At 46.5% G+C, this 25,607-nt stretch overlaps 4 protein-coding genes and 2 non-coding genes across 6 annotated transcripts; 4 read left to right on the top strand and 2 right to left on the bottom strand.

Moving 5' to 3' along the window:
• Nucleotides 1-4,516: 4,516 nt before the first annotated feature.
• On the top strand, nucleotides 4,517-8,769 carry LOC9653136 (serine/threonine-protein kinase Nek1). The gene is made up of 16 exons (XM_024683111.1): nucleotides 4,517-4,896; nucleotides 4,981-5,120; nucleotides 5,201-5,388; nucleotides 5,477-5,543; nucleotides 5,596-5,661; nucleotides 5,712-5,758; nucleotides 5,827-5,872; nucleotides 5,931-6,011; nucleotides 6,068-6,110; nucleotides 6,171-6,220; nucleotides 6,271-6,352; nucleotides 6,408-6,457; nucleotides 6,514-6,587; nucleotides 6,665-6,716; nucleotides 6,775-7,287; nucleotides 7,343-8,769. Exons 3-16 carry the CDS (start codon nucleotides 5,288-5,290, stop codon nucleotides 8,585-8,587), a joined length of 2,517 nt encoding a protein of 838 aa, XP_024538879.1. The 5' UTR covers nucleotides 4,517-4,896; nucleotides 4,981-5,120; nucleotides 5,201-5,287; the 3' UTR covers nucleotides 8,588-8,769.
• A 4,481-nt stretch (nucleotides 8,770-13,250) lies between these two features.
• On the bottom strand, nucleotides 13,251-13,886 carry LOC112349201. The gene is made up of 2 exons (XM_024683176.1): nucleotides 13,735-13,886; nucleotides 13,251-13,686 (listed from the first exon to the last, which is right to left on the bottom strand). Exons 1-2 carry the CDS (start codon nucleotides 13,859-13,861, stop codon nucleotides 13,484-13,486), a joined length of 330 nt encoding a protein of 109 aa, XP_024538944.1. The 5' UTR covers nucleotides 13,862-13,886; the 3' UTR covers nucleotides 13,251-13,483.
• Nucleotides 13,887-14,105: 219 nt separating this feature from the next.
• On the bottom strand, nucleotides 14,106-15,115 carry LOC9657820. Its single transcript, XM_024682913.1, has 4 exons — nucleotides 14,975-15,115; nucleotides 14,615-14,800; nucleotides 14,436-14,557; nucleotides 14,106-14,373 (listed from the first exon to the last, which is right to left on the bottom strand). Exons 1-4 carry the CDS (start codon nucleotides 15,113-15,115, stop codon nucleotides 14,121-14,123), a joined length of 702 nt encoding a protein of 233 aa, XP_024538681.1. The 3' UTR covers nucleotides 14,106-14,120.
• Nucleotides 15,116-15,489: 374 nt separating this feature from the next.
• On the top strand, nucleotides 15,490-15,571 carry TRNAS-AGA. Its single transcript has one exon. It is a non-coding gene; the product is annotated as a tRNA-Ser (tRNA).
• Nucleotides 15,572-15,634: 63 nt separating this feature from the next.
• TRNAS-CGA lies at nucleotides 15,635-15,716 on the top strand. Its single transcript has one exon. It is a non-coding gene; the product is annotated as a tRNA-Ser (tRNA).
• Nucleotides 15,717-18,009: 2,293 nt separating this feature from the next.
• Nucleotides 18,010-21,586, top strand: LOC9657819 (probable E3 ubiquitin ligase SUD1). The gene is made up of 9 exons (XM_024683143.1): nucleotides 18,010-18,258; nucleotides 18,328-18,945; nucleotides 19,011-19,616; nucleotides 19,673-19,884; nucleotides 19,940-20,218; nucleotides 20,278-20,435; nucleotides 20,488-20,651; nucleotides 20,705-20,851; nucleotides 20,920-21,586. Exons 1-9 carry the CDS (start codon nucleotides 18,034-18,036, stop codon nucleotides 21,409-21,411), a joined length of 2,901 nt encoding a protein of 966 aa, XP_024538911.1. The 5' UTR covers nucleotides 18,010-18,033; the 3' UTR covers nucleotides 21,412-21,586.
• Nucleotides 21,587-25,607: the final 4,021 nt, after the last annotated feature.

Below are 25,607 nucleotides of genomic sequence, written 5' to 3'. Positions count from 1 at the left end.
GTATGTATTTGCATTGAATTAACCATTTTTTCTCCCGTTTATAATTGTTTGTGCAAAGTAGAGTTGAGAGAGTGATATATGCTTATCCTTACTCACGTTTTTGGGGTTCAAGGCTAAATTCTTTTTTATTTTATTATCATTTTTCTTCTCTTCTTCTCATCTTTATGTTCATGTTTTTATTTATTTGTCACTATTTTGCAGGTAGGGACAAGAATGCAAGTACAGATGGAAAAAGCGTTACTCAAACCCACTAAAAAACTAAATCCTAAGTTGTCATTTAGTTAAAAATACTTGATACATTGATATAAATTTTTTATTGTTAACTTGCATTTGTTAGTGTTGGAAACTGTCCTTCATTCAATATTTATTACGTACCATGTTTGCTAAACACTCTTATAGATTAATTCTATTTTAATATGATTAACTATTTATAGAAAGTGCCTAAATCTACTAGTGAGGTATATTTATAGAATATAAAGATTGTCTTGAACACAATAGTATTATTCTGCATCCAAATTTGTAATCTGGCACGATTTTACATTTAATAAGTTTTCAAGTTTTTCTTAAAGACTATCTCCTAGGATTGGGGTGAAAGCTAAAAATGTGCTTTCTTATGGAGGGGTTATAGAAGGTTTTAAATGTATATGGATAGGTTAGGAATAAGTGACCAACTTGAGGTATTGTTTAACTCCCTACTAGATATGTCAATTTTTGTTTTGCATCCAACTTAGATATAATTTTAAGCTCTATATACTATACTAGCTCACTTTAGGCCATTAGTATATTAAAATAGTGCCAAACCCCCATTTAGCTTTATTTTACTTATTAGTGTTGTAATTAGGATGCTAAAAACTTTAAGACTATTCAATATTACTATATGCTTCTATTATTTTACTCATTAATTATATATTTAGGAATTTGATATTGTTTCTTTTCTCCTTAGCTATATACTTAGGCATTTAGTTCCTTCTTTTTCTTCAGTGGTCCAATATTTTAAAATTTGGGTCTCATCCATTGCTTTTAATATGTGTGTCCAAGGGTGAAGTTCCACTTCAAAGTTATCATATAGTAGACTACCATAGAATATAGAAGAAAAATCATATTCATTATAGTTATTCATATTTGTATCTTCACCTTGAGCTATTTCATTGTGTAAATAAGTAGATAAATTGTGTCTCAACAACATCAAAGGCAAAAATTTTATATCAAGATAATGGGTTTGTTAAGTTTTACCATTCATCTATTAGAGAAGAAAACCATTATTTTTGCTTTTTATAGGGATCAAAACCAAAAACTGAAACATCACTCCATAAGCTCTTGCATAACTCTACCTACAACAAGCTTGCAAAGTTGGGAAAATTTTCAATAAGATAAATGTTTTGCAATACCAACTTCAAGCAATAAACCCATAGTTGCATCCAAGATATTAATGTAGCTTTTTGTAGTGTATGTGGTTTTTACCCTTTATTTTATGGTGATTTACCATAGAATAACCATGAAGCAGAACTTTAATCCTTCATGTGCCACATGTTATATGCTATATATCCCAAGGACAATAGTGTAGAACCTGAGTTTCAAGACCTTGAGCCACTGAATGAAAAAATGGTGCCAAACTCTCAAGTATGGAGCCAAGGAGCAATAGTATTAAAGCATGGATTAACTTCCAAATGTATAGCCTAAGGAGCGAAAGGATAGGAGCACAGAGCAACTTAGAATAATCTTAAAGCATCTAACATCCCAATACTAGGACCAACACGCAAAACAGAGTTAAATGGAGTTTTGCGCTATTTCTGTATACCAGTGGCCTAACACAAGGATATAGGTACTCCACTAGCTAGCATGGTGTGGAACTTAAGCTTAGACTTAAGCTAGATGCAGAACAAAAACAGGCACGCAAGCGAGAGTTAGACCATGTCTCAAGTTGGTCAGCTATGCCTAACCTATCCACTATCTCAACTATACATTTGGAACCCCCTATATTGCCATGCCCCCCCCCCCCCCAACCCCAAGCCTCCTTTAGTATTGGGAGTTAATCTCTAGGACAAGTTCAAAACTTATTAAATATGGAATGTCTTTAGATTGCAAATTTGGACATGGGATGAACACCATTATATTTAGAATAATCTTTACATTCTATAAATATGCCAAATGAGCAAATCTAAACACTTTCTATAAATAATATTTGGGACCGAAATGAGACTAACATAAAAGGCATAATAACATAGGTGTTTGGCAAACACAATAAACTATCCGATATTGAAAGATTAGTCTCAATATGCAAGGGTTCTTTTCAAACTAGTGCAAGATAAAGCAAAAACAGAACTAAGAGCCAAGCCAAGTATAATTAGCTAGAAATACATAGAAGTTCCTACCTTATATTTATCTGGCTAAATATAAGTGCTAAACCTAGTTTACTAACATTTTAACAAGAGGGGTTAATAAAAAGAATAAGCAATACCAACCTCCTGCCGTCATGATAGTAAGCAAAAGAGTGTTCGTAAGGACTGACTAGTAGATAACTTCCAATACCCAAAATCACATTCCCAACACTTTCATTCAATTAAAAGATGAAGTACTTGACTTTTGAGATGTAGGGGATACATCCAGGAAGTTGAAGCCTTCAAATAGAGATATGCTTTAAGCTCTTATAAAATGAATAGCTCTACACATAGCTCCAACATCCTCATGTCAAGAGACAATAGCCTCAAGTATTAATCTAGCAATCTCAAGTACAAGAAGAAAGCTTTGTGTGACCTTTCTTAGCCTTAGTTTATGTCAATATAACTTTAGATCTCTCAAGGCTTGAAGTGCTTGCACTCACTCAATAAAGCTAAGTATCATCCTAATACTATTGGCTCTTCTCAACCTCTTGCTCAAGATCATGGATTTTGGGATAGCCAAAACGTTTAAACAGCTCTAACCACACTTGAAAATGAGGCATAGAATTCTATAAGGATTTATAAGTGATGTTGTGATGGTGGTGATAAATTTTATGATATCTATAACTTTGTCATGACTTTCAAAAACTTAGGGGCCATTTTGTGACAGTGGAGGTGTCAAGCTGGATGAAACTAGGAGTGAGGCTTTGCTGCTAAGATATGTATAATTTAAAAACAAAAGATTAATCTAAATGCATTCTACTTTAGATAATAAAATATGCTAGAATTTACCTAAAGGTGTTTAAGAATGTTTATAACCAAAAAGAATTTTTTTAGCTTTACAAAATAATATTTTAAAAAAGACTAGTTATATCAATTAAATTAAAGTTGAAACCCTTAACATGGATATGGATCTTCCTAACCTTTTAATTCCACTAGAGGCTTCTAACTGTAAGCTTACCATTCACTAAATCTTTTAGCAAGAATCTCTATCAATCAAAAGTTAAAGATTATGGAATTTCTTTTAGCAAAGAATCTTATTGCTAGAAGCATATTCAAGCCATAAGACACTCAGCCATCTTATAAAGAATGTGGAACACTCCAAAAGTTGGTTAATGTGTTTTTGTGGTGAGCATGTATTTGGATGGTGGGATATATAATTAAAATCATAATTTGTTGCAACTGGTTTTTACACACTCTTGATGAATGTCTTTCTAGATTAGGTTTTGAGCATAGTTCTTTTTTTCTGTGTGTAGCATTGGAAAAAGCTTGATTTAGCATTCATTTAGAATTTGAATTTAAAAGCACAACAATTAATAGAAATTCTTTAGAAGATTAACATGATTTGCCAGTAACCTCTTAGGGAAGATGATTATTCCAATCTTACTCCTGTAAAGTGACTTAAATATTCTAGGTATATTCTTTACCTATAGGTGATAAACAACAAATGTATCTTTTTAGGTAGAACTTTTCTTGTTTGATTTTACTCCAAACTTTTCTTACCACGATTGCAAGCATATCTTATTTCTTTCTTAGTGGGTGCTTAAGAGATTGCATTCACTGGCTTCCAGAATCATTTCTTTCAACCCGGCCTCAGGTCCTTATCTCATATGTGGAGCTTCATAGAGCACCAACTCACGAAACCAAAGTGTGCAACTGACTGGATATGTTTATTGCCACTTTGTTTTTCAGTGTTTGCTAAGTTTTTCTTTATAGATTGATGCTCCCTTTCTCTCCAAGGAATTTTTTTTCTCCCAGCTGCTAACTTGTCCACTCGACAACTTCTGGCTCGTCTCAGCAAACCAATACAAATACAATTAGTTTATACAAGAGCTTTCAACAATTAAGAACTGACGTAGAGCAAGTCAAAAGGATCGAACCGACGACGCCACCACGCTGCATGACCCATGACTCATTTAAGTTGGTTCTTTGCTTTGTTTTCTCATGGCCCACATACAGCTCAACTGTCATGTCTTATCATGGGTCATGCTCCCTTGCCCAATTTTGCGCCAAATCTCATTTTCACACTTGGTTCAAATTTCACGTCGCCGGTACCGGTAAAGGGTAAACGTACGCTTTTTGAAATTTACCTTTAATTTAAACCCCCTCGACCGGACATTGGGGTTAATCGTGAAAGAAGAGAGGGAAGAACAGGGTTTTAGCGAGAGTAGTCGCGGGTGAGTCATCGATCGATCGTAGGCGCGAGCTCCATCCGCGTCGTGGCACGCCTGGCGCCGCGACGGCCGCGTCCGATCTTCGGGTTTAATCCGTGTTCTTGGCCGGGGAATCCACTGTTCTTAGTGCTGATTGCGTAGTTTTCTTCCGGGAAATCTCGATTCTAGCGGCTGGTGAGGTGCTTTTGCGGCGGCATTGCCGAAATATTACAGTAGTCGCAGGGGGCCAAAAGTTTTTCTCCTCGTCCTTTCTGGCAGCGGCATCTTTTCTTTGACGAGAGGAGATTTTAAATGCTTCTACTGCGGTGTTTTCTCGATCTCCTCGGTCAGTGACACAAATCCAGGTGAGAAATTTTCTCCCCATATTTAAATTCTTTACTGGTAGAGCATAAAAGATTGCTCCCTTGCGTTGCTTGTGTTGGGCGCAGGCGATCGGACCATATGTTTCTGCCCCATCCCTTTTCCTTGCCTTTAACTCGTCGGTGCCGAAGCTACATTGTGATTGATTGAAGGGCGACACACCGTTACTGGGTGGATGAATTCTTCTCATCACTGCTGCTTCCACAAGGTACATTTTTCTTTTCCGTTTTTCCCAGTACGATTCCTCACCGTCAGAATCTGATTGCGTGGATATGTCTGCTGTGCCAGTTGCAGCTAGGAAAGCAAAGCTAGGAAATTGCCTCACGGTCCATCGTCCATATGTGAGAAGGGGCGCAGGAACGACGCGTTTCCTCAATGGACTCGTCGAGAATGGAGCAGTATGAGATCATTGGGCAAGTTGGGAAGGGCGCGTTTGGCTCAGCCATTCTCGTCAATCACAAACTTGAGAAGAAGAAGTAAGGCGCATTGTGTTTTGATGTTCCTTGTTCCTTCTCATGTTTTTTTTTTTTGCTTTTTTCTTTTTTTCGTTTCCGCTTGTCGCAGGTATGTCTTGAAGAAAATAAGACTTGCTCGCCAGAGTGATAGATGCAGGCGTTCTGCTCACCAAGAGGTACTTCGAGCAATTTGAGGAGAATTTCGCATAACGTGTTTTTGGTTTCTAGATGGCTCTTGTTTCTCGGGTGAAGCACCCTCACATTGTCGAATACAAGGAAGCGTGGGTGGAGAAGGTTTGGTATTCTTGTTTTATGCGTAGTTTTGTTCTTATACAAGTCTGCAGGGATGCTATGTATGCATCGTCACAGGATACTGTGAGGGAGGGGACATGTACGCATTTGTTTTGTTCATAACAAACACTTCGAGTTCTTATGATTCGCCTCTTGTATGTTTCGCAGGGCGGACATCATCCGTAAAGCTAACGGAACTTACTTCCCGGAGGAGGTCAGTGGATTGTTTTCATTGTTTCTTTTGGTTTTAATGTTTCTGCTGTTTGCCACAGAGGCTTTGCAGATGGTTCGTCCAACTCCTCTTGGGCGTTGAGTACCTACATGCAAACCACATTCTCCATCGGGATGTTAAGGTAGACGTGTTTGTCAGTGCTCCCGTGATATGCTCAACAGCTGTTCTCCATTTCAGTGCTCCAACATATTTTTAACGAAGGATCATGACATTCGATTAGGTACGCCAAGTGATTGGAACATTCGTTGTGTTTCTCACTACAATGTGGAAAACTTGGTAGGTGACTTTGGACTCGCCAAAATGCTCAAGTCGGATGACCTTGCGTGCTCGGTAAATACCATCCTGCGGTCGTATTTCTTCTGCTTAAAGCTGTTATACAGGTCGTAGGGACACCGAACTACATGTGTCCTGAGCTTTTAGCTGATATCCCATATGGTTTCAAGTCAGATATCTGGTCTCTAGGTAGAAGTAAATAATGGTTCTGAGCTGGTTCTAATTTTAAGCGTTATGTGTGCAGGATGTTGCATGTATGAGATGAGCGCACATAGGCCAGCATTTAAAGCCTTCGTGAGTTTTTTACTTCCTGCTCTGCAGAAACCGTTTTTCATGTTTTGTCTGACCAGGATATCCAAGGACTGATCAATAAAATCAACAAGTCTTCGATCGGCCCACTGCCAACGTGCTACTCTAGCTCATTGTGAGTGCAGCATTGAGTGTCTTCTCCTGTTCTGCTCGTTTGCTAACTTTTTGCTTCGACTGCACTGTGTTCTCTAGTAAATCCTTGATACGGAGTATGCTTCGAAAAAATCCGGAGCATCGTCCGACGGTAATCTGTTTGACTTGTACCTTTGTCGCTAACCTGACCTGGTTGAAACATTTTGTAGGCCGCAGAACTACTGAGACACCCGCATTTGCAACCATATCTACTCCAGCGTAGAAGGCAAGTTGGTGGAGCTCTTCTCATGGCGCACAGCCTGGACCTTAGTGGCGATAGCAGCTATTCAATGAACGCCACGGACTCTAGTGGCGATGTCGACAATAAACGATTTGAGCACGACGACGTGCAATCAGCTGCTCCCACTAGCAGAACTGCAAGTCACATTTGGAATGTCGATACCAGTGAGAAGGAGAATTCCGAGACGTCATCAGAGTCTCTATCAAAGACACTGGGAAGAAACGCAGGTCTAACGAATTTTGAGTGGCTGAAGCATCGACTAGCTAAAAGGCACTTCGAAGAAAACTTGACGGACGGAAGTGAAACGCAAGTGGATTCTGGTGCTGAACAAGACAAGTATCCAATCAAAAGCTCGCCGGTTCGAACTAGCCGTGTAAAGTCGGTAGTCCCAAGTCCTCGGACGCCGTTAGCAAGGGAAGCTCCTCCACGAAAGAAGTATTCTGTAAGTGTTCGTGCTTACAATTCTGAATGGTTCTAAACTTTTCAAGCGTCTGCAGGGTGGGGAGCCTCCTTCAAGAAATAAAATCAAAGCAGAGCTGGTGTCTCCGCTTGTGGTGGAACGATCAACTGGAGCTAAGTCTAAGCCGACCGTCCCCACAACACCACTTTCAACTGCACGAAGGTCCTCGATGCCCGCAGCTGGTGGTGGCAAGTATACTTCCCGGAATGCCGTGCCGGCGGTACACGAGACACCAAAGCCTTACACACCAACAACTAACCCGGCTGGACGAATTTCTCGGCCAGAGGATCCAGCCTTCGTTCGCACCACGGTGAAGTCATCTCTACAGTCGCGGATACATCCGAGCCCAGTCAAGTCTCTCGGACGGGACCAGGAGTTTAAAGACGACGTGCTATCGCTGCTGCGGCCTCTGGTCCGGCCGTCCAACAAGAAGTCGGCGCACCTGGCCGGATTGAAGGACCTCCGATCACCTGACGTCTCAGTGAACGCTCCCAGGCTGGACAAGATCCCGCAGTTCAACTTGACGCCTGACGAGTCGCTGTGCGAGGCCCACGACTTTGCAAAGTACGCGGACAGGTACTTCTCCAAGAGCAGGCTGCCAGAGCCTCGCAGCAGCCACGCAAAGTCTGGCGACTTCCACACAAGTGGCGATCGCTATCACGGGAGCGGTGGTGGATCCAAGGACAAGATAGCCATCCAGATAAGCAACGAGAAAGTCCAGATGCCAGGCAGCTCGGGCCCGGTCTTCAACGACGTGGTTCATGTCATCCGGCACAGCACGTTTAGGCTCGGCGGTGGCGGTGACAAGGCCGAGCCGCAGCAACACCACCCGACGCACAGCGAACTTCCGCGGGACATGGACATCGCGTCGCTGCTCGATCTCAAGCCCGACGTGGAGGTGCTGCCAATCTCCCAGCAGCAGCAGCAAAGCCAGCAACAATGTCAACACCAAGGTGGCGGTTGTGGTGGTGGTCCTTCGAGTTTGAGTGCTACTGTGACAGCAACAGAGGTAGCGTCCGGGAGCGAGCAGCAGGACAGGGGTGCGATGGATGGGACGGACTTGAAGTCTTACAGACAAAGGGCGGATGCTCTGGAGGGCTTGCTGGAGCTTTCGGCCCAGCTGCTAGCGCAGCACAGGCTGGAGGAGCTGGCCATCGTCCTCAAGCCTTTTGGTGGCGGTGCGGTGTCGCCCAGGGAGACGGCGATCTGGCTCACCAAGAGCCTCAAGGGGATGCTGGCCGAGCACCACCAGGAGCAGCACAAGGTCACGGCAGCAGCGTAGCCACAGAACTCTTGTTTGGAACACTCCAACTCCAAAGTATATGACCACGCGGCCCAGGGATCAGGTGAGCCAATTTTTTTTTCTTACGCACGGGATTGCCGGTCTCTGTGGCGATCACATAATAAAAGAAATGCATCCTTGTGTTTTGTGTATTGGCAAGAAGAAAATCGCATTTGCCTTTACTGGATGAGTGTTTATAGCTTTGCATTTGTAGTAAATCAAAATAACAATGCTAATCTGAATTAGATACATAGTTTATAGATCTATTGACATCATGTTTGGTTTACTTAATATCAAATGGAAGTTTATAATTATAATAGTGTTTAAATTAGAATACACTAAAAAGTGTTTAGAAAAGTTTATAAATTATAAACACAAAATTAATTTAAATAACTGTTAAATGGTAAAATATCCCAGAATATTTAACATATTTTTTATATATTGCAAGCATATTAAAATCTGGAAAGCCGAATTGATTTACACAAAAATTCTGGAGTTTTAAAACAAATGTTTGGAAATTATAATCAAGAAAAACAAAAAGGCCATATTCTAATATATACTGAAAATCCAATCTTCGCTGCATATCTCCAAATATATATAATACGAACCGACCCACTACCCCGAGTACACCCCGCTCGAGACAAGCTCGTGCCTGGTGTACGCATCTCTTGCCCCAGTTACTAACTCCCGCATTCTCAGGGATGTTTGTCCAATTGCACCGTATCAATGACCCTTTCTCTTGTACCTCATAATCTATCTTCTCGTATCTCTTTACAACTTCTAGCGCGACCACAAGATCATCGCCATAACTCTGTGATTCATCGCAAATCATGTCTTCTCCCTCCCCAAAGTATGTCCTGCTCGAGAGAACTCGTGCCCGATGCGTCACACACCACATCCTTGGCATGGACTCGTTCCACGCCTCCAATCATGCGCGCAGTACATAAGCGATGGCGCTCTTTATTGCCGAAACAAACTTGTGCTCTCTCCATATCTCTTCTCGGCCTCGCGTCCTTTTCCGCGATTCCTCTAGCACCAGGCGAAAAAACGCCACGTCCTACGAGTGTAGTTCTCAGTTGAGTAACGAGTTTCCTTTGCTTGCTTGCTTTCCAGGAACGAGCACACGCGTAGCTCCTTTCTTTGAAAGCTCGCATTCCTGAAAGAAAAAGAAAATCAAGGAAGCATGGAAGTTAGCAAGTTCCAGACAGAGGCCAAGAACGCGGTACTAGCGCGCTTGCTCGCCTGCCTCGTCAATGAGAAGTTCGTGAAAGCGTACCTGGTGCTCCACGCCGAATCTCTCCCCGCCAGGCTCGCGGCTCCCGTCCCTCCCAAGCACCGCAAGCACTGGATGTGCATCTCCGCCGCCTCCGAAGAGTTCGAGCTACTCAAGCACGGTAGCTTTCTCGTGCCACTTCGAGAGCTTCCCCCGGTCCAAAAGCCTCCACAGCTCGGCGGCGAGCCCGCGGAGATTCTTCCAGTAACTTTGCTCGACCCGGACGAGATTGGCTTCCCCGTCCAGCAGTTGCAAGTCGATCGACCTGTCGAGTACGTGCCCGCAGACGTCCGGACCGTCACCACGCAGCTCCAAGAATGGGACCCGGCCTTGAGCGCTGCGCTGCTGGAGCAGATCACTCAAGAGATGGAGAACTCGGTGTCACACCAGGCGGCCGCTTACAGCCACCACCAGGGACGAGCTCCGCCAGAACTCGAGCACACCACCGATTCGATGCAATGGGAGCAGCTCATTGTTGAAGGCCACGCAACGCATCCCATGCACAAGTCGAGGTTTCACGTCCCTCCAACTTTGCCCATCGATCCCTGGAACAACGACCTATCGGCCCCCAAGATCCATTTCTTCGCGGTTCCACGATCCAAGCTCACTGTCCGTGGCGACTTTGAGAAGCTTGTAGCGCCTCTCGTCCAGATCTCCTCCGCCAGGGCCAACGTTTTCATGGATTCCTGCGACGAGCTCGTCATGCCTGTCCACCACGTCCAAGTCCCGAGCGTGCTGCTCCACTTTCCTCACGCTCGCCACCTTCCTTTCACTTGCAAAGCCCGAGCTCAAGCCTCAGTGAGAACAGTGGTCGTGGACGAGCTCCCCGCCTTCAATCTCAAGCTCCCAATCGGTGTGAAGATCAGCTCGGCCACCCGGACTATCACACCGTGGACGACTCACATCGGCCCAGCTTTCAAACCCGTTGCTGACAAGATCATCGAGGACAAGGACCTGCTCGAGGTTGCTCACGAGCTCGCCAGCGTTGTTTCCAATCACCCGGATCCCGACGTCGCCAAAAACCTGAGCTGCGTGATCCGGCAGGACCCCCAGCACCTGGCCACCACCCGAGCCCGAAGCGAGAGAGTCGTGCTATCTGCCGCTCTCACTGAGCGATATCCCTCGAGGAGCGATGACTTCGTCGTCAACACCCTGTTCCACCTCGACTCCCTCGAGAAGAAGGAGCTCTTCTTCCAGAACTACGCCCGGCTCTTCCTCCGGGCATTCCTTCCACCGCTGCTGAAACACGGAGTGAGTTTCGAGGCCCATCTCCAAAACGTTCTGGCACGGTTCCGTCCCGCAGCTGTCGCTGGAGAGTGGGAGCTCGTGGGTTTCACGGTCCGCGACTTGGGCGGTATCAAAGCCCACCAACAAACTCTGTTCGAGACCACTGGCCTCGAGCTCGACGTGTGGGATGCGGAGAACTGCTCTCAGCTTGCTGAGACAATCGACGAAGTTCACAACCTGGCCTTTCACACGATCATCCAGTGCCATCTCCATCGTCTCGCACGGGCGCTGAGCGTCCACTACAACGCCAAAGGTTGGGAGTTTGTGAGAGCCGAGGTGGATGCCATGCTACCGCCCGGATGCCATGCCCGAAGCCTGTGGCTTGGTGCTACTGTCAACTGGAAGGCGTTTATCACCATGAAGCTCCAAGGCTTGTACCGCGACTACCTTTACATTAAGGTTCCCAATCTCATCACTTATCGGCCATCTTGAGTTACCGTCTGTGGATTTGTTATTACCACCTGTGTGTGGAGAACGTGAATCAATAAAACGATTGAAACGATTTGAGAACTGCAAATTACCTCTGCCTGAACGATTCTTTGGTTAAGAGTTACACGTCAACATGGACAACGGACTTTTCCAGAGCTGGACTATTCCAAGGCCTGGCAACAGCAAGGTATATTAGAGAAGAAGAAAACACTGTTTCTAGAGCTGTAGAAATCACTGCGAAGCATTCCTCGCGGAAAACTTTGGAGCTCCATTTAAACCGGCCTGATTGTCATAGCGAAGCCGGAAGAACGATCAGCATTGCCGTGCTCTAAACTTCCACGAAGAAACTTAATTGGCAAACGACATATTCTTCAACAGATAATGGGATATCACATTATTAATCGTAATGTATCGAGGCTTTGCCCGCGCTGCCACTCAGATCCTTCACGATAGCTGCGCTTGGCGTGGACACACCTCCAAGACCACCATCGCCACTCGCCAAATCTTTCCCAGTCACCGCAGTTCCGGTGGAGACGCAAGTTCTGAAACCACCACCGCCAGCTTTCGAGTTGCAAGAAGGACCACCCCGTGCATAAACCGGCATGCATTGCCATAGCGACACTTTCCTCAAGCAAAAAACCTGGAAGAAACGATCAAAGTCATGAGCTTTGCTGCACAGTGGAAGCTCCGGAAGCCGAAGATGACCACCTCCCTCAGGTCCGACACCTCGATGCTCTGGATGGCGCCGCTCTAGGAGAGATCATCTTCTCCCAACCTAGGCGAACAAGAACTGGGGAGGAGCTTATAGGAGAGAGCTTTCCAAATACAAACTCACGAGCACAAGGTATGAACACTCATTTTTTCATCAGAAAGGAGATACAACCTCTGGAAATTCAAAGCCATGCAAACGTGTGCTTTTACTAGCACAAGGCTCATGTGAGTGGTTTGTGTCATGAACGTGTTCATGCTAATTAACTAGTGTTTTTATGCCGAGGTTAGCTCTCATAAAAAAAATCAAAGGATTATACCTATACGTTTGTTGTGCTTTTGAGCTGGCGATCTCATAGAAGCCTTTTGGCACCAACTCAACGTTATGGACGTCTTCGATGAATCTTACTATGGCGCTCCTTGCACAAGAAACCTAAAATAGTATTTAAAAGGATCTAAGGATCTGCATTTCTTCAAATTGATTTAAACTTTGTTTCAACGTACTGGAATATAAATTCATGCTCTGCTCAATGAACTGCGACAAACAAGCTCATTCTTTGGCCCCATGAAGGAATTGCCTCGTTGACTAGACATCTTGCTCTCCAAATGAAATTGGCGTCACAGGCAGGTCACAGCCGGCATGCCCGATCAGATTGGTAGAAGAAGACAAGCGGATGGTGCTGTGTGATGACCTCAGGGAATCGTTGGTATTATCTTTTGGTCGACCAAAATTCCGAAGCAATTTTCAACCACTTGAAGCAATCAATTCAAGCTTTCATCCTATTGTCACCACCAGTCTCTGCAATCATAGTTAGTTGTAAGGAAACATGTTAGTATAGCTCTGTCCTCCACATGTATACATATGCGACTCTCAATTTTACAGTCTCAAGTTGTGTTGTTTCTGGTTCTCATCTGTCCATAAATCCTAAAAAGTAAAACCACAAATTTCAAAGGCAATAAATTTTTTGAAAATCTTATGCATGGTACCTGTGTGCAGAACTCGCTCCTCCATACGTATTGACTCCCTTGCTTCTACAACTTTGTTAAGCATTTCCTTACTCCATTTGAGCACCGCATCTCCAATGATGATACGTAAAAGTCCCTCATAGAGACGGTGTGTGTCTGGACTGCCACCACCAAACAACTCATTCCGAGGAAGTTCATGCCACTTCCTCAGAATGCCAAAGGCGTAAGTTAAATCAATCATTTAACACTTCAAAAATACTTACCTCGTCGGAGGTGTAAAGCGTCCCAACAAGGTACATATTGTCAGGGTAGAGCGACTGTGGGGCTTGAGAATATTTCCGCTGGAAGAAAGCAGTGCGTTCCTGCAACATTTCCACAAGCTCCTCTTCAGGAATTGGGTCCTTGAAACCCATCATCTTCTCGGTCTTCCTAAAAGCTGTACAAACACATTGCTAGGAAACAACTTTCTCAGTATAGTAAGTACCTGGAAGGGAACTGCGATCGAGTGTGCCATTCTTTACAGAAACTTCTCCCCGCAAATGTAGGATGGAACGTTTCCAACGCTCGGAGAAACAGAGTACGTAAATGGGATTCGTCTGGGAGTTGTGCATGTTGATGGGAGCTTCTTTGCAAGCATAGCAGGTGCCCTGGAAGCCTGCCTGTTTTTCGTTTGTGAACTTGAACTCTATAATCGCAACTAACTTCTTCACAAGCTAGAGTCAAACAAAACATACGTCAGAATGATTATACATGCAATTCAGATGGCTTACTTCTTGCAGCTTGTTCACCAGCACGTACACTTTGAGGTCCGCAGCGCCCGTCGATTCTTCACCATCTTCTCCTATTACTGGAGCATGCTCAGGATCAAGGTCAAAATCTCAAATCCTGTGAAATTCTTTCCTCAGCCACCTGCAACAACATGTCCAGCTGGTCTGAAAAGCTTGCAATGTCCGACAGATCTGTACGCTTCCTCTTTTTCCCCGTTAGGCTCTCGTACAGCAATTGATCTCCCTCAAGTTTCTTCAGTGTCTGGCCCGATGGTATTGTGAGCTTCTCCAGTTCTCTGACCAAAGAATGGTGGAACTCTGTTAGTTGTTTTTCATTGGATGCCTTTCCGTAAAGTCTGGGTAAGAAACCAAAAAAGATGGTTACTGCACTCACGAGAAACATAGGAAAAGAACATACTTATAGAATCGAGTAAATTCTGTAGAGCACAGGAAAATAGCCGCTCGTCTGACTTGCGCATCCACCAGCAGCGGCAGCGCAAACTTGTCAAATGCCGGCATTAGTTCCTCTCCGCTGACAATCTACAAGCATTACAACAAGTATTATGAAGCAGCCAACTTTGTTTACCGCTTGCCCACCTTAATCAAAGGGTGGTTCGCCTTGAACACACCCTTTGTGTACAAATAAGCAGGAAACTTCAGTGGATTAGTTTTTCCCCATATGTGACTTGAGGATGCAGCTCCCTCGGCCTTTGCCTCGTCGATCTTTGCTGCTTTTGCTTTCGTGGGAAAGCAGCCAGCACCTTTCACTACGGAAAAAAAACTCTGATAAGTCAAAGCAAAAGAAAGAGCCCTGTCACTAATGGAACCTTCCACAGACTTACTCTTGTTCTCCCCCTCTTCCTTGCTTGCTTTCCTTTCAATGTAACCTTTGACAAAAGCAACCCTATGACGTAACGCCCTAAACATAAGCATTTAATATCCTGCCACGTGGCATACGTTGTTGTTGGAAAATGTATCTCGCAGCTCGACTGACGGCTCTACTTCGCAGGAGTGAGCTACGATCCGGAAGATCGCAGAGCGAAGCTCTCTGGCGATCTGGTGGAGTTTTTCCGGTGCCAATCCAGGGGCCGAGTTCATCTTATGTGCATCTTTATTCTTTTTTTTTCAAGGCTCTATTGGAGGCAATGGAACGGCAAAGCGTGTCCGTTGCAAAAGCTGGTCTTGTTGCAAGCTTGCTGGCGACAGCTTCTGTTCTTGCTGCCGCCAATTGTTGGCATCACTTCTTACAGTCGAGCAAAACGGTCAATGAGAACCTCAGAATCCGCGTCCATGACGAATCGAGAGAAGAGAAGCTCCTGGAATGGCGCCGACGCTTCACCGCCTCGGTCGATCCATCGCTCTTGCGTTCCAGCGATGGTTAGGTGATCGGCAAGAAAGAAGAAAAGAAAGAATTTCCATGAAGAAATGCTATATCTTCTATAGCTAATTAGCAAATTTAATGTATGCGTAACGTGAGCGTGCCGGAGTGGTTATCGGGCATGGCTAGAAATCATGTGGGCTCTGCCCGCGCAGGTTCGAATCCTGCCGCTCACGAAAACTTTTCTTTCTTTGGCGCTGCATAGATTCTTGAAATATTCGGTGCTAATCACCTTAAATGTGAGCGTGCCAGAGTGGTTATCGGGCATGACTCGAAATCATGTGGGCTCTGCCCGCGCAGGTTCCAATCCTGTCGCTCACGAATTCTTTCAATTTTATTCGACCAAATTTTCGCGGGTTCACAAAATCTTCATGGAATCAAGTGCCTAGCATCGATCAAAAAGCTCGCGGGTTGAGGATCGGGCTGCGATGGAGGAAAGTTACCTTCATCAAATCAAGCGTCGCCGTGTTGAGCCAAGCTTTCCTAGCAGCCCTGCCGTCGCCTGTTCTTCTTCTTGCTCCTCTTTTTCCGGCTGTGTGTTCGTCTCACTGGTTGGAGAACCAGCCTTGGCCCAGGCCGCAAACTCCGGTGACGCGAGCAATCTCTTCAGTGCCTCGTTGGTCGAAGGACTTCCAGTGGGAGTAACCGAGCGACCTCTGGAACTTTCGGGGCTTCTACCACTTCCGGGACTTCTACCGTCCTGCCGACCTCGTGGAGTTCTTGGTCTCTCTGCAGTCGCACGTCTTAAATAGCGCTCGCGAGATGAACAGACCCTACTTACCGTGATCAGCACCGTGGCCTGCAGGTTGGTTTCTTCCGGTAATGCCTGCGGTCGTGAACATTATGTCTGCAAACCAGGATGCAAGCCAGCCTAGTGGGATTATCGGTATGACCATGGGGAGGGGTGCGCTCTGCACAGACAAAGTCAGAAGGGACAACCGATAGCGCGGATACGACCTGAGAAAGCGCGACCGTCCCGGCCATTCGTATGGCCCATGTAACAAAGTAAACAGTTCCAATATCAACTTCCCCGTCTGGAGTCAAAACGAACTTGCGGACTGCACAGTAGCCGAGCCAGGCGCCGAATAGAAACACTCCCAGGATAGAGAACAAAAACACCTATATGGGAAGCACAAGAATGAAACAAAGACAAGGCAGGACCGCGCCAAAGGCTTACCGCGCGCCACATTCCTTCAAATATCTCATATCTGAGGATGAAGAGGAAGAAAGCGCCGCCATATATAGTTCGAATTGAGCGGAAGCTCCACTGTTGAGCGTAAGCTTTTGTCAGCTTGTAAACTTAACAGTATGCTTACCAGAAACGCAGTTCCAGACCGTCTCGTAGCCTTAAACACAGAGTTACATCAAAACTTTCAAGAAACTCGCAAACGGTACCTGCTGGAAAATGAAGAACACAACAAAAAATATGCTGATGCTCATCGCGCTGGTGTAATATAGCGGAACCCATGAACTGAGTATCGTCGACAGAAGCAGCAACGCCATCCCAAGTATAAGAAAGACTACCCGAGGGGTATGGAACTCTGACCATGCTACAACTGTTACAAGCAAAAAGAAATAAAAATGTAGGCTGACCTTCGGTCGCTGTAACACGGACGAGATTCCGTGACTCCGCCAGTTTGATGTCCAAGAAATAAGATTCAACTGTTGTATAGCGCCCAGTCCAGAGAGATCGATTCTTCGCAGGCGTCAAGTTTCCGTATGGGCATCGGCAGATATCCGAGTCATTGCCCCCCCTACAAAGAGAATGTTCTGTTAGCATTTGATCGATGATACATAGAAATCCCACGTACCACACTGCGCATGCTCCTTTGATTGTGGGAAAGTACGTAGCGTTGACCTCTTCTAGCTTTATAATCCTGGACTTGGCGAAATCCAGCATCTGTTTCGAGTGTCCGAGAACGCGTAAGCGAGCGCAGTACGCCTTGCTTCTATTCTCCTCAAACGAAGAGCAGTTCGCGGACGTGAGGTAAAGAGGCGAATCGACTATGAGCTCTCGAAAACCTGACACTACACACGCACAAAGAAATAAGACAGAGTGCGCATTCATCTGAGAAGAAAGCAAACCTGGCTCAGCCGCCGACGAGAACAAGCTCGCGAGTACGATAGCGAGGAAGAAAGACCAGGTTCCCATGGCGTATACACGGAGTCGGCGAAAGGTCCTTGATTTCACGCGATTCAAGCTGCGACAGACGGAGAATCGTGAGAAAACTTCCAAGATTCTGGAGATTATGAACCGCAGAGTCGATGCTTGTGCGGAGATTATGAACCGGAGAGGCGATGCTTGTGCCGCAGTGACACAATCGGATCTAAGAGGACGCCGGTATCGACAAGGCCGCAATCATCGATCAGAGAAGCGCTGCATTTGGAAGAAATCACACATACCAGGGCAGCGCCATCGCTAGCGCCATCGCCTTGTCTAGCTCAATCGCCAATCCACTACACTGAAAACCCTATCGAAGCGCATGCAAATGTGTAGAAGGCGGGCTATTCAAATGCAAGTAAAAGAAAGATGCGACAGACGTTAAAGAAGATTCCGCCATTGTCCGTCAGGCAAATTTAAGGAATATTCTCTCTTAGCTAGGGTTTGGAGAAGTCGATCGAGCTGCCCGAGAAGGAGATGGAGATGGAGATCGAGAGCAGCGCTTCTCGGATTGAAGCTGAGAATCGCGGCGCTGGCGCCGCCGCGGCTGAGGATGAGGAGGATGTCTGCCGGATTTGCAGGACATCGGGCGAGGATGGATCGCCGCTCTACTATCCTTGCGCTTGCAGCGGCAGCATCAAGTACGTGCATCAAGAGTGCCTGTTGCAGTGGCTCAATCACAGCAATGCCAAGCAATGCGAGGTTTGTGTCTAGCCTAGAAGAAGAAGAGAAATTTCTTCCAAGTCACAAGATTTATCGCGTTCTTCACAGGTTTGCAAGCACCAGTTCTCTTTCTCCCCGGTCTATGCCGAGGACGCTCCAACGCGCCTCCCAGTGACCGAGCTCGTCTATGGCATGGTCGCCAAGGCCGGGAGGGGCCTGCGATTCTTCTCTAGGCTCGTGCTCGTCTTGTCGGTGTGGCTGCTCTTCATCCCTTTCACCACCTTCTGGATTTGGAGGATGACTTTCGTGAGAAGCCTCGGTGATGCCCAGAAGCTCTTCGTCACCCGCTTCCTCACGCCGGCCTTCCTCTTCGCCGACTGCTTGAATGGCTTCCTCATCTCGGCCGGGATCGTCTTTATATTTCTTGGAGCAACGTCGCTGCGAGAGTACTTTAGACACATCCGGGAGGTGGCTGGCCAGGAGGCTGATAGGCAGCAGCACGCTCCTCCCGCGAACGGCGATGGCGGTGCTGGGCAGGGACAGGGACTAGCCGCTGGAGCTGGCGAGATCATCAGGAGGAACGCTGAGAACGTCGCAGCGCGGATAGAAGCTCACGTGGAACAGATGTTTGAAGCCGACGATCCAGATGGTGCTGAGGATGTTCCTTTCGACGAGCTCGTTGGAATGCAGGGACCGATCCACCATTTGATCGAGAATGCGGTCACTGTAAGTTTGTTTCTTCTAGTCCAAGCTCTCGTTTGCTTACACTTCTTTTGTTTCTTCTTCTTCAGGTTCTAGCAAGCAATGCCATTTTCCTGGGAATAGTTGCGTTTGTTCCGTTTACCATCGGCCGTATCTTTCTCTCGGTATTAAATCTTGGCAAAGCTCCTGCTCGCTCAGAAGGACCAGTGGAGGTTGTGGCCAAGGCTGTTGCGGTTTACGATGCTATGGCCGAGGTGTTCGTAACTGCGATCCAGCTCTCCGACGCAGCAACCGTCGCGGTCGGCTATGGAGTCATCTTTCTTCTGCTGAGCTTCTATCTCGGCCTGATACTTCTCGTCCGCTATGGAAGGGGTGAGCCACTTATGGTCGGACGAATTCGCGGGGTGGTGTCACTAGCCGAAGCTGCCCCTTCTTTGTTCCGACATATTATCGGTTGCGTGAGGTATGTGGCGACGATGCTCAAGGTGGCTTTCCTTCTGGTCATCGAGCTCGGCGTCTTTCCTTTGGTTTGCGGATGGTGGCTCGACGTTTGCACCTTGGCTATGCTAAAGGTGTCCTTTGCACAGCGAGTTGCATTCTTCTGGGCCTCACCCCTTACCAGCTCTCTTCTGCATTGGCTGGTCGGCATATTTTACATGCTACAGATAAGCATTTTTGTGAGCTTGTTGCGTGAGGTGAGTTGCTATTTTTTCCGGGTTTTCTAGTTCATGCTAATGGTTTTAAGTTTCAGGTTCTCCGCCCTGGAGTCCTATATTTCTTGCGTGACCCGGCGGATCCAAATTACAATCCTTTCCGCGACTTGATTGACGATCCGCTTCATAAGCACGCTAGAAGAGTACTTCTCTCTGTGGTCGTGTATGGAAGCTTGATTGTTTTACTGGTGTTTGTTCCGGTTCAAGTGGCCACGCATTTAGCTTTTTCCGTTTTTCCTCTGGACATAAGGTAAAGCTGTATCATAAGTTTGATCTATCTTCAACTGAACGCTATTCTTCTGCAGAGTATCGGATCCGTTTACTGAGCTCCCTGCCGACATGCTCTTGTTTCATATATGCATACCGTTCGCTCTCGAACACTTCCGCCCAAGAGCGACCATCAAGGCTGTTCTATTCTACTGGTTTTCAGTTGTGGGCAAGGCTCTCGATCTTTACGAGTACCTCCTTCCTCGTCCAGAAGACACAAATAGAGGAAATGGAAATGCCGTTGCTGAACAAGCCGCACCACCACCAGCTGCTAATGGCGAAACCGACGCCGACGAGGAAAGATTAGACACTGGAGAGTAAGTATTTCTCGTTATCTACGTTGGCAGTATTCATTTCGATAAACTGCTGTTACCAGGTACAAGTTCGCGGTGCGCATTGTTTTGCTTCTGCTCGGGGCGTGGTTGACGATGCTGGTTTTCAACTCGTCCTTGATTGTCCTTCCGGTCTCCGTTGGGCGTGCCATTGTCACCTCGTTCTCTCGCCTTCCAATCACGAGGGGTGCAAACTGCAATGGTATGTCGCACAGCTCCGGTAAAATGAGAAATCTAACATTTCTTTATTTCAGATCTCTATGCGTTTAATATCGGCTGCTTCGTCATCTGGGCGGCAGCTGCAGCGGTCCGTTACATAGTAAACTATTTGAGGACGCATGACATGTGGGTTCTTTTCATGCAAGTTCTCAAGTGGTCAGCCATTGTGTCGAAGAGCGTCGTGCTCCTCTCGCTATGGGTAAGTTTTGTTTCTATTGTTCTTGTTTCTTCTCATGACTTGTCGATGATCAGGTGATTGTCATTCCCGTTCTTATTGGTTTGCTGTTTGAGCTTCTGGTGGTGGTGCCACTGCGAGTGCCTGTGGATGAAAGCCCCGTCTTCTTGCTGTATCAAGACTGGGCTCTCGGACTCGTCCTCTTGAAAATCTGGACTCGACTGGTACGCTGTTTGTGCTGTCTCCTTTCTCACTCCACTGATGCCTTTGCGCTCTTTGTTCTATACCACAGGCAATGGCGGGCCAGGCGACGCTCCTCACGGACGAGAGCTGGAGGCGAAAGTTCGAGCAAGTGAAAGCCGATGGATTCTCCCGGCTCCGGGGGTGGTGGGTTTTCCAGGAGATTGTAGCTCCGGTGCTGGTGAAGCTCCTGACGGCTCTCAGCATCCCATACGTCGCTGCTCGGGGACTGTTTCCAGCGCTGGGCCTCTCCATCCTCATCAACTCGGCAGTTTATCGGTTCGCGTGGGCCGGGTCGCTGATGCTGCTAACTGGCTGGTATGGGCTGAGGCAGCTGAGGCAATTGTTTCTCGACGTCCACAACGCGATCAGGGATGACAGGTATCTCATTGGCAAGAGGCTCCACAACTATGGCGAGCCTTCGAAAGCGCTAGTGGCGGCGGAGGAAGAGAAAGGTGCCTCCTCGGATGGGGAAGCTACTGCGGACGGGGCCGGGGCCGCTAGTCCTATTGCTACCGCGGATCAAGCTTTGAGGCAGGAATAGCGAGGATCATTGTTTGTATACTCGGAAGTAAAGCAGTGTGTAAATTATTATAGAAAAGATTATGAAAGAGGAGCACCCTGAGTCGACCGAGCAGTTTTCCATCCCAGATTGCTCCCTGTAACAAAGGAGGCTGATGCATAGCTATTCCCATCGAATCAAGAAAATGCTAAGCAAACTCTGACCAAGGTTTCAGGCTGCCGTAATGTCGAAGTAGGCAACAGCACCATGCAACTCAATTGCTCAAGTTTGTGGCTGATGCAAAGCAACAAAGAGCAAAAGAAGAAAAGATTTGAGCAGACCTCACCGTGGTTGAAGGTCCAGTCTTTCGCTGGAAACCAAAATTTCTAGTAAGAAGAGAAAGAAAGAACCAAGCAAGCTCTTGAACTTCCTTCAAGTCTGGTGCCTCCACCTCTGACCATGCACTTGGAATCAACTCCGAAGTGCATGATACGCCAGTTGGCTGAATCGACAAGCAGAAGGTAGGTCTCAACACCAAGTTGGTATGCCATCCCACATTTTATACCTCAAGATCCTGTTGGTATCCATGCAAATCACTCCCACATGCACGCACTGACCACTCGCCATAGATGTAGCGATCCTGTCAACGCAAAACTCTCATGCACGTATATCCGGGGAGGAGTTGAGATCGCTGTAGCACCAGACGTAAATGGAGGAGGGCCGCTCAAAGAACAAAGGTAGCAAGGGCACTGGCGATGGAAGAAGTGCCACTCACTGCGCTGGAAATTCTCAGTCGGCTTGACAAAAAGGGATTGGGCGACCCTGAGGTGGGAGCGAGCGTATCATCGATTGTTCGTCGCCATTCACGGCACACACACCTCACCTGACAGATCTATCGCGGACAACGAGCTCCAGCTCCGCCATGAACTCTCCGCTGGCAATGGCTCCTCTTTGGTGAGTATGGAAGAAACATTCCCTATGCTCAACGGTAATTCGATCGAGCCTGGCAGACTTTCGAGCTTGGGAGAGAATGCTCGCAGTAGAGGGCAAATGCATCACACGAACCAAGTCTATTACGAGAGGCGACAACGGAGAATCATTCCGCGACTGCCCTAGAGATCTTTGTCCGCAAGAGTGAAGAGGTGGATTGCCTGGACAATTTTGGTCAGCAATTTGGTCAGTAAGATCCCTTTTACAACACTCTCATGCTAACTTCCCTCACCATTCTCTACCCCGAGAGAAAGCTCGAGATCAGGAGCCCCAAACAGTAATGCGCCTCTGACTTTGTCCCGGATCGCCGATGCATAACAGAGGTGTCTTGGTACGTAGATTCTCGATGTGTTGTTCCTAGATGTGTCTGCCTCCAATTGCCCTTCCCTGCACCGGCATTCAGAGAAAGATCGCGGCAATGTTATGTTCTAATCAAGGTGGAGTATTCCAAGGTGGTGCAGCTTATTCTGCATGCTCCTTGCTTATCTTGGCTTGCTTATCTTGGGCTGCTGCTGCACATGAAAGGGGTTGCTGCAACCCAAGGCAAAGAGGGGTTCAAGTTGGGAAGCGGTGGATTACTTGCAAGACAGCACCGTGGTTGCCATCAAACGCAGCAAAAGCTCCGCCAACTTTGGGGCCCTGGACGAGCAGCAGTTCCTTAACGAGACCACCACTCTCTCGCAGGTGAACTACAGAAAACTTGTAAAGCTCAAAGGGTGGTTCATGAGATCTCTGACTTGTATACAAACAATCATTCCTTCCTTGAAGCTTGATCCGCGGGAGCAATAGGACTAACAGCCCCAGCCCCGGCCGTAGCTTCCCCATCCGAGAAGCCACCTTTCTCTTCCTCGGCGCTTTCAAAGGCTTCCCGCGGAGCCGGGATAATCCATCGGCAGCGTTGCCTGGCCTGCCATTGCTTGTGGTATAGAACAGAAAGCATCAGTGGAGTGGGCTTTCATCCACGCAGTGGCACCACCACCAGAAGCTCAAACAGCAAACCAATAAGAACGGGAATGACAATCACCTGATCGTCGACAAGTCATGAGAACTAGTTGTAGCAGGAACAGTAGAAACAAAACTTACCCATAGCGAGAGGACGGAGTAGGACAATCTTCAACACAATGGCTGACCACTTGAGAACTTATGCGAACTCAAATAGTTACTATGGACCGCTGCAGCTGCCGCCCAGATGACGAAGCAGCGACAGAAGATTTCTCATTTTACCCCATTGCAGTGTGCACCCCTTGGAAGGCGAGATAACGAAGTGACAATGGCACGCCCAACGGAGACCGGAAGGACAATCAAGAACGAGTTGAAAACCAGCATGATCAACCACGCCCCTAGTACACCGCAAACTTGTACCTGGCAAGTAGCTTATCGAAATAAATATTGCCAACGTAGATAATGAGAAATACTTACTCTCCAGTGTGTAATCTTTCCTCATTGGCGTTGGTTTCGCCATTAGCAGGTGCGGCTTGTTTCCATTTCCTCTATTTGCGTCCTCTGGACGAGGAAGCTTGCCAACAACTGAGAACCAGCAACTGTTAGTTTGTCTAGGAGAAGGAAAGAATAGCAAAGAAAAAATGGCAAACCTTATGCGACTTGCATGGCGTGGTGAGGATCCATGCGAAGAGCTGTGGAACCAACCTATGAAAATGAAAAAGAATCTTTAAGTATGTAAAACTCTATCATATGGAACAAACCTTGAGCATGTTGACAGTGTTAAGTCCCGTTGGACGAGCCTTTAGCTCCTCCCTTTGTGAAACATCGAGGACTTTTAGAGAACCGCTCTTGAGCGCCTTCTGAGGAAAGATGTCTAGAGAAGCACGCAAAACTTCATACCAGAAGATGTGAAGGTGAGAAAAAAGCTTTCCAAAAAACTTACTGCCTGCTCAAAGACACTCCCACGCTCCCAGCCCACCTGCAGCGAGTGCCCACCTTTGCTCAAGCGCGGATACAAAGTCCAGAATGGCTTCGGAACGAGTGTGATGATCTGAGTGTGCTGCTCCACGCAAAAAAAAAGAAGAAGAGTTGCAGTCTGGCAACGTCCAAAACTGTCGTGAAACAATGAGAAAGCAACACCAGCCTACGAGATGACGCTCGAGTCCAGGTTGCCATATTTTCCTTGAAAGAAACGAGTCTGGAAGCGAGTGCCTCGTTTTTTAATGCAGGAGCTCCAAAAAGATCCAATGGATCTGTTTGCTCCCAGTTCTGATACTTTGGAGGAAAATCAATGCTGGAAAATCCAGAAAGATAGTAAAAAGAAGAACAAAGAATGCGAAGAACGACGGTTTCTCACCCATAGACATGACCAGTGACAGAAGTAACCTTTAATCGGCATCTTGAAGACTGACAACTCGTGAACATAATCCCCGGCCTGGGAGGAGAGTGTTCCAAGCCACAAAAGAAGAAAATAGGAGATTCAATAATGGAATGAGAGAGCGAAAACCTTGGGAGGCAAAAACTTAACGACCAGAAGAGAGAAACGAAGCCAGCATTTCAGCAATGTTGGGCTTCTCCGCCACCTACAAGACAAGAGCCCATCTCCCAATCGAGAGACAGAACGGACAAGAGGACGACGGGCGCCATCGCTTGCTACCATAAACCCTAGCTATGTTTCTTATACTCGAGTGAGTTCTTCCACGAAACTCGTGAGCTCTTCCACCACTTCTCTCATCTTGTTAAAAACCATTTGTATATTGTTTTTAATAATTTACAAGAACATTGCTAGAACACTTGCAGTGCAAGGGACCTCTCGGCTGGGAGCAGCGCTTGCAGATTTCTATCGAGACTGCAGAGGCGCTGGCGTACCTCCACTCGGTGATGCAAGACTCGTGATTTCCAGCTACTCATGCATTTTAGCAATAGGAACTAAACATTTCTTATCAGCGTCCTATCAAATGATTGCAAGATTTAGGGGAAGTAAGGAGGTGGGCAATGTGGCAAAAAAATGTATTATAATGCAACATATATCAATTTAAAACATATGTGTGTTTAAACACGATGCCACTTTTTTCAAGGCATATATTGGAATGCATTAATTCTTAATCCACATTAATTTATTTACTTTTTCTTTTGCTTTTAAGTTTGGCAAGAATGGCAGGAATGGATGGCAAGATGATTGATCTATCAACTTGATTAAAAGGTGTAACTAAACCAAGCAACCAAAAGAGCCTTGGCCATGAGCTCTACACACTGGCCATTGTATCTTCAACCGCTACATGCACCTGGGTGTCAATGAGTCTAGG

This window comes from Selaginella moellendorffii, unplaced genomic scaffold (assembly GCF_000143415.4).
Source record: "Selaginella moellendorffii unplaced genomic scaffold, v1.0 SELMOscaffold_36, whole genome shotgun sequence".
In the NCBI taxonomy this organism is placed as follows: domain Eukaryota; kingdom Viridiplantae; phylum Streptophyta; class Lycopodiopsida; order Selaginellales; family Selaginellaceae; genus Selaginella; species Selaginella moellendorffii.
This window is presented reverse-complemented; position numbering and strand designations above follow the sequence as displayed.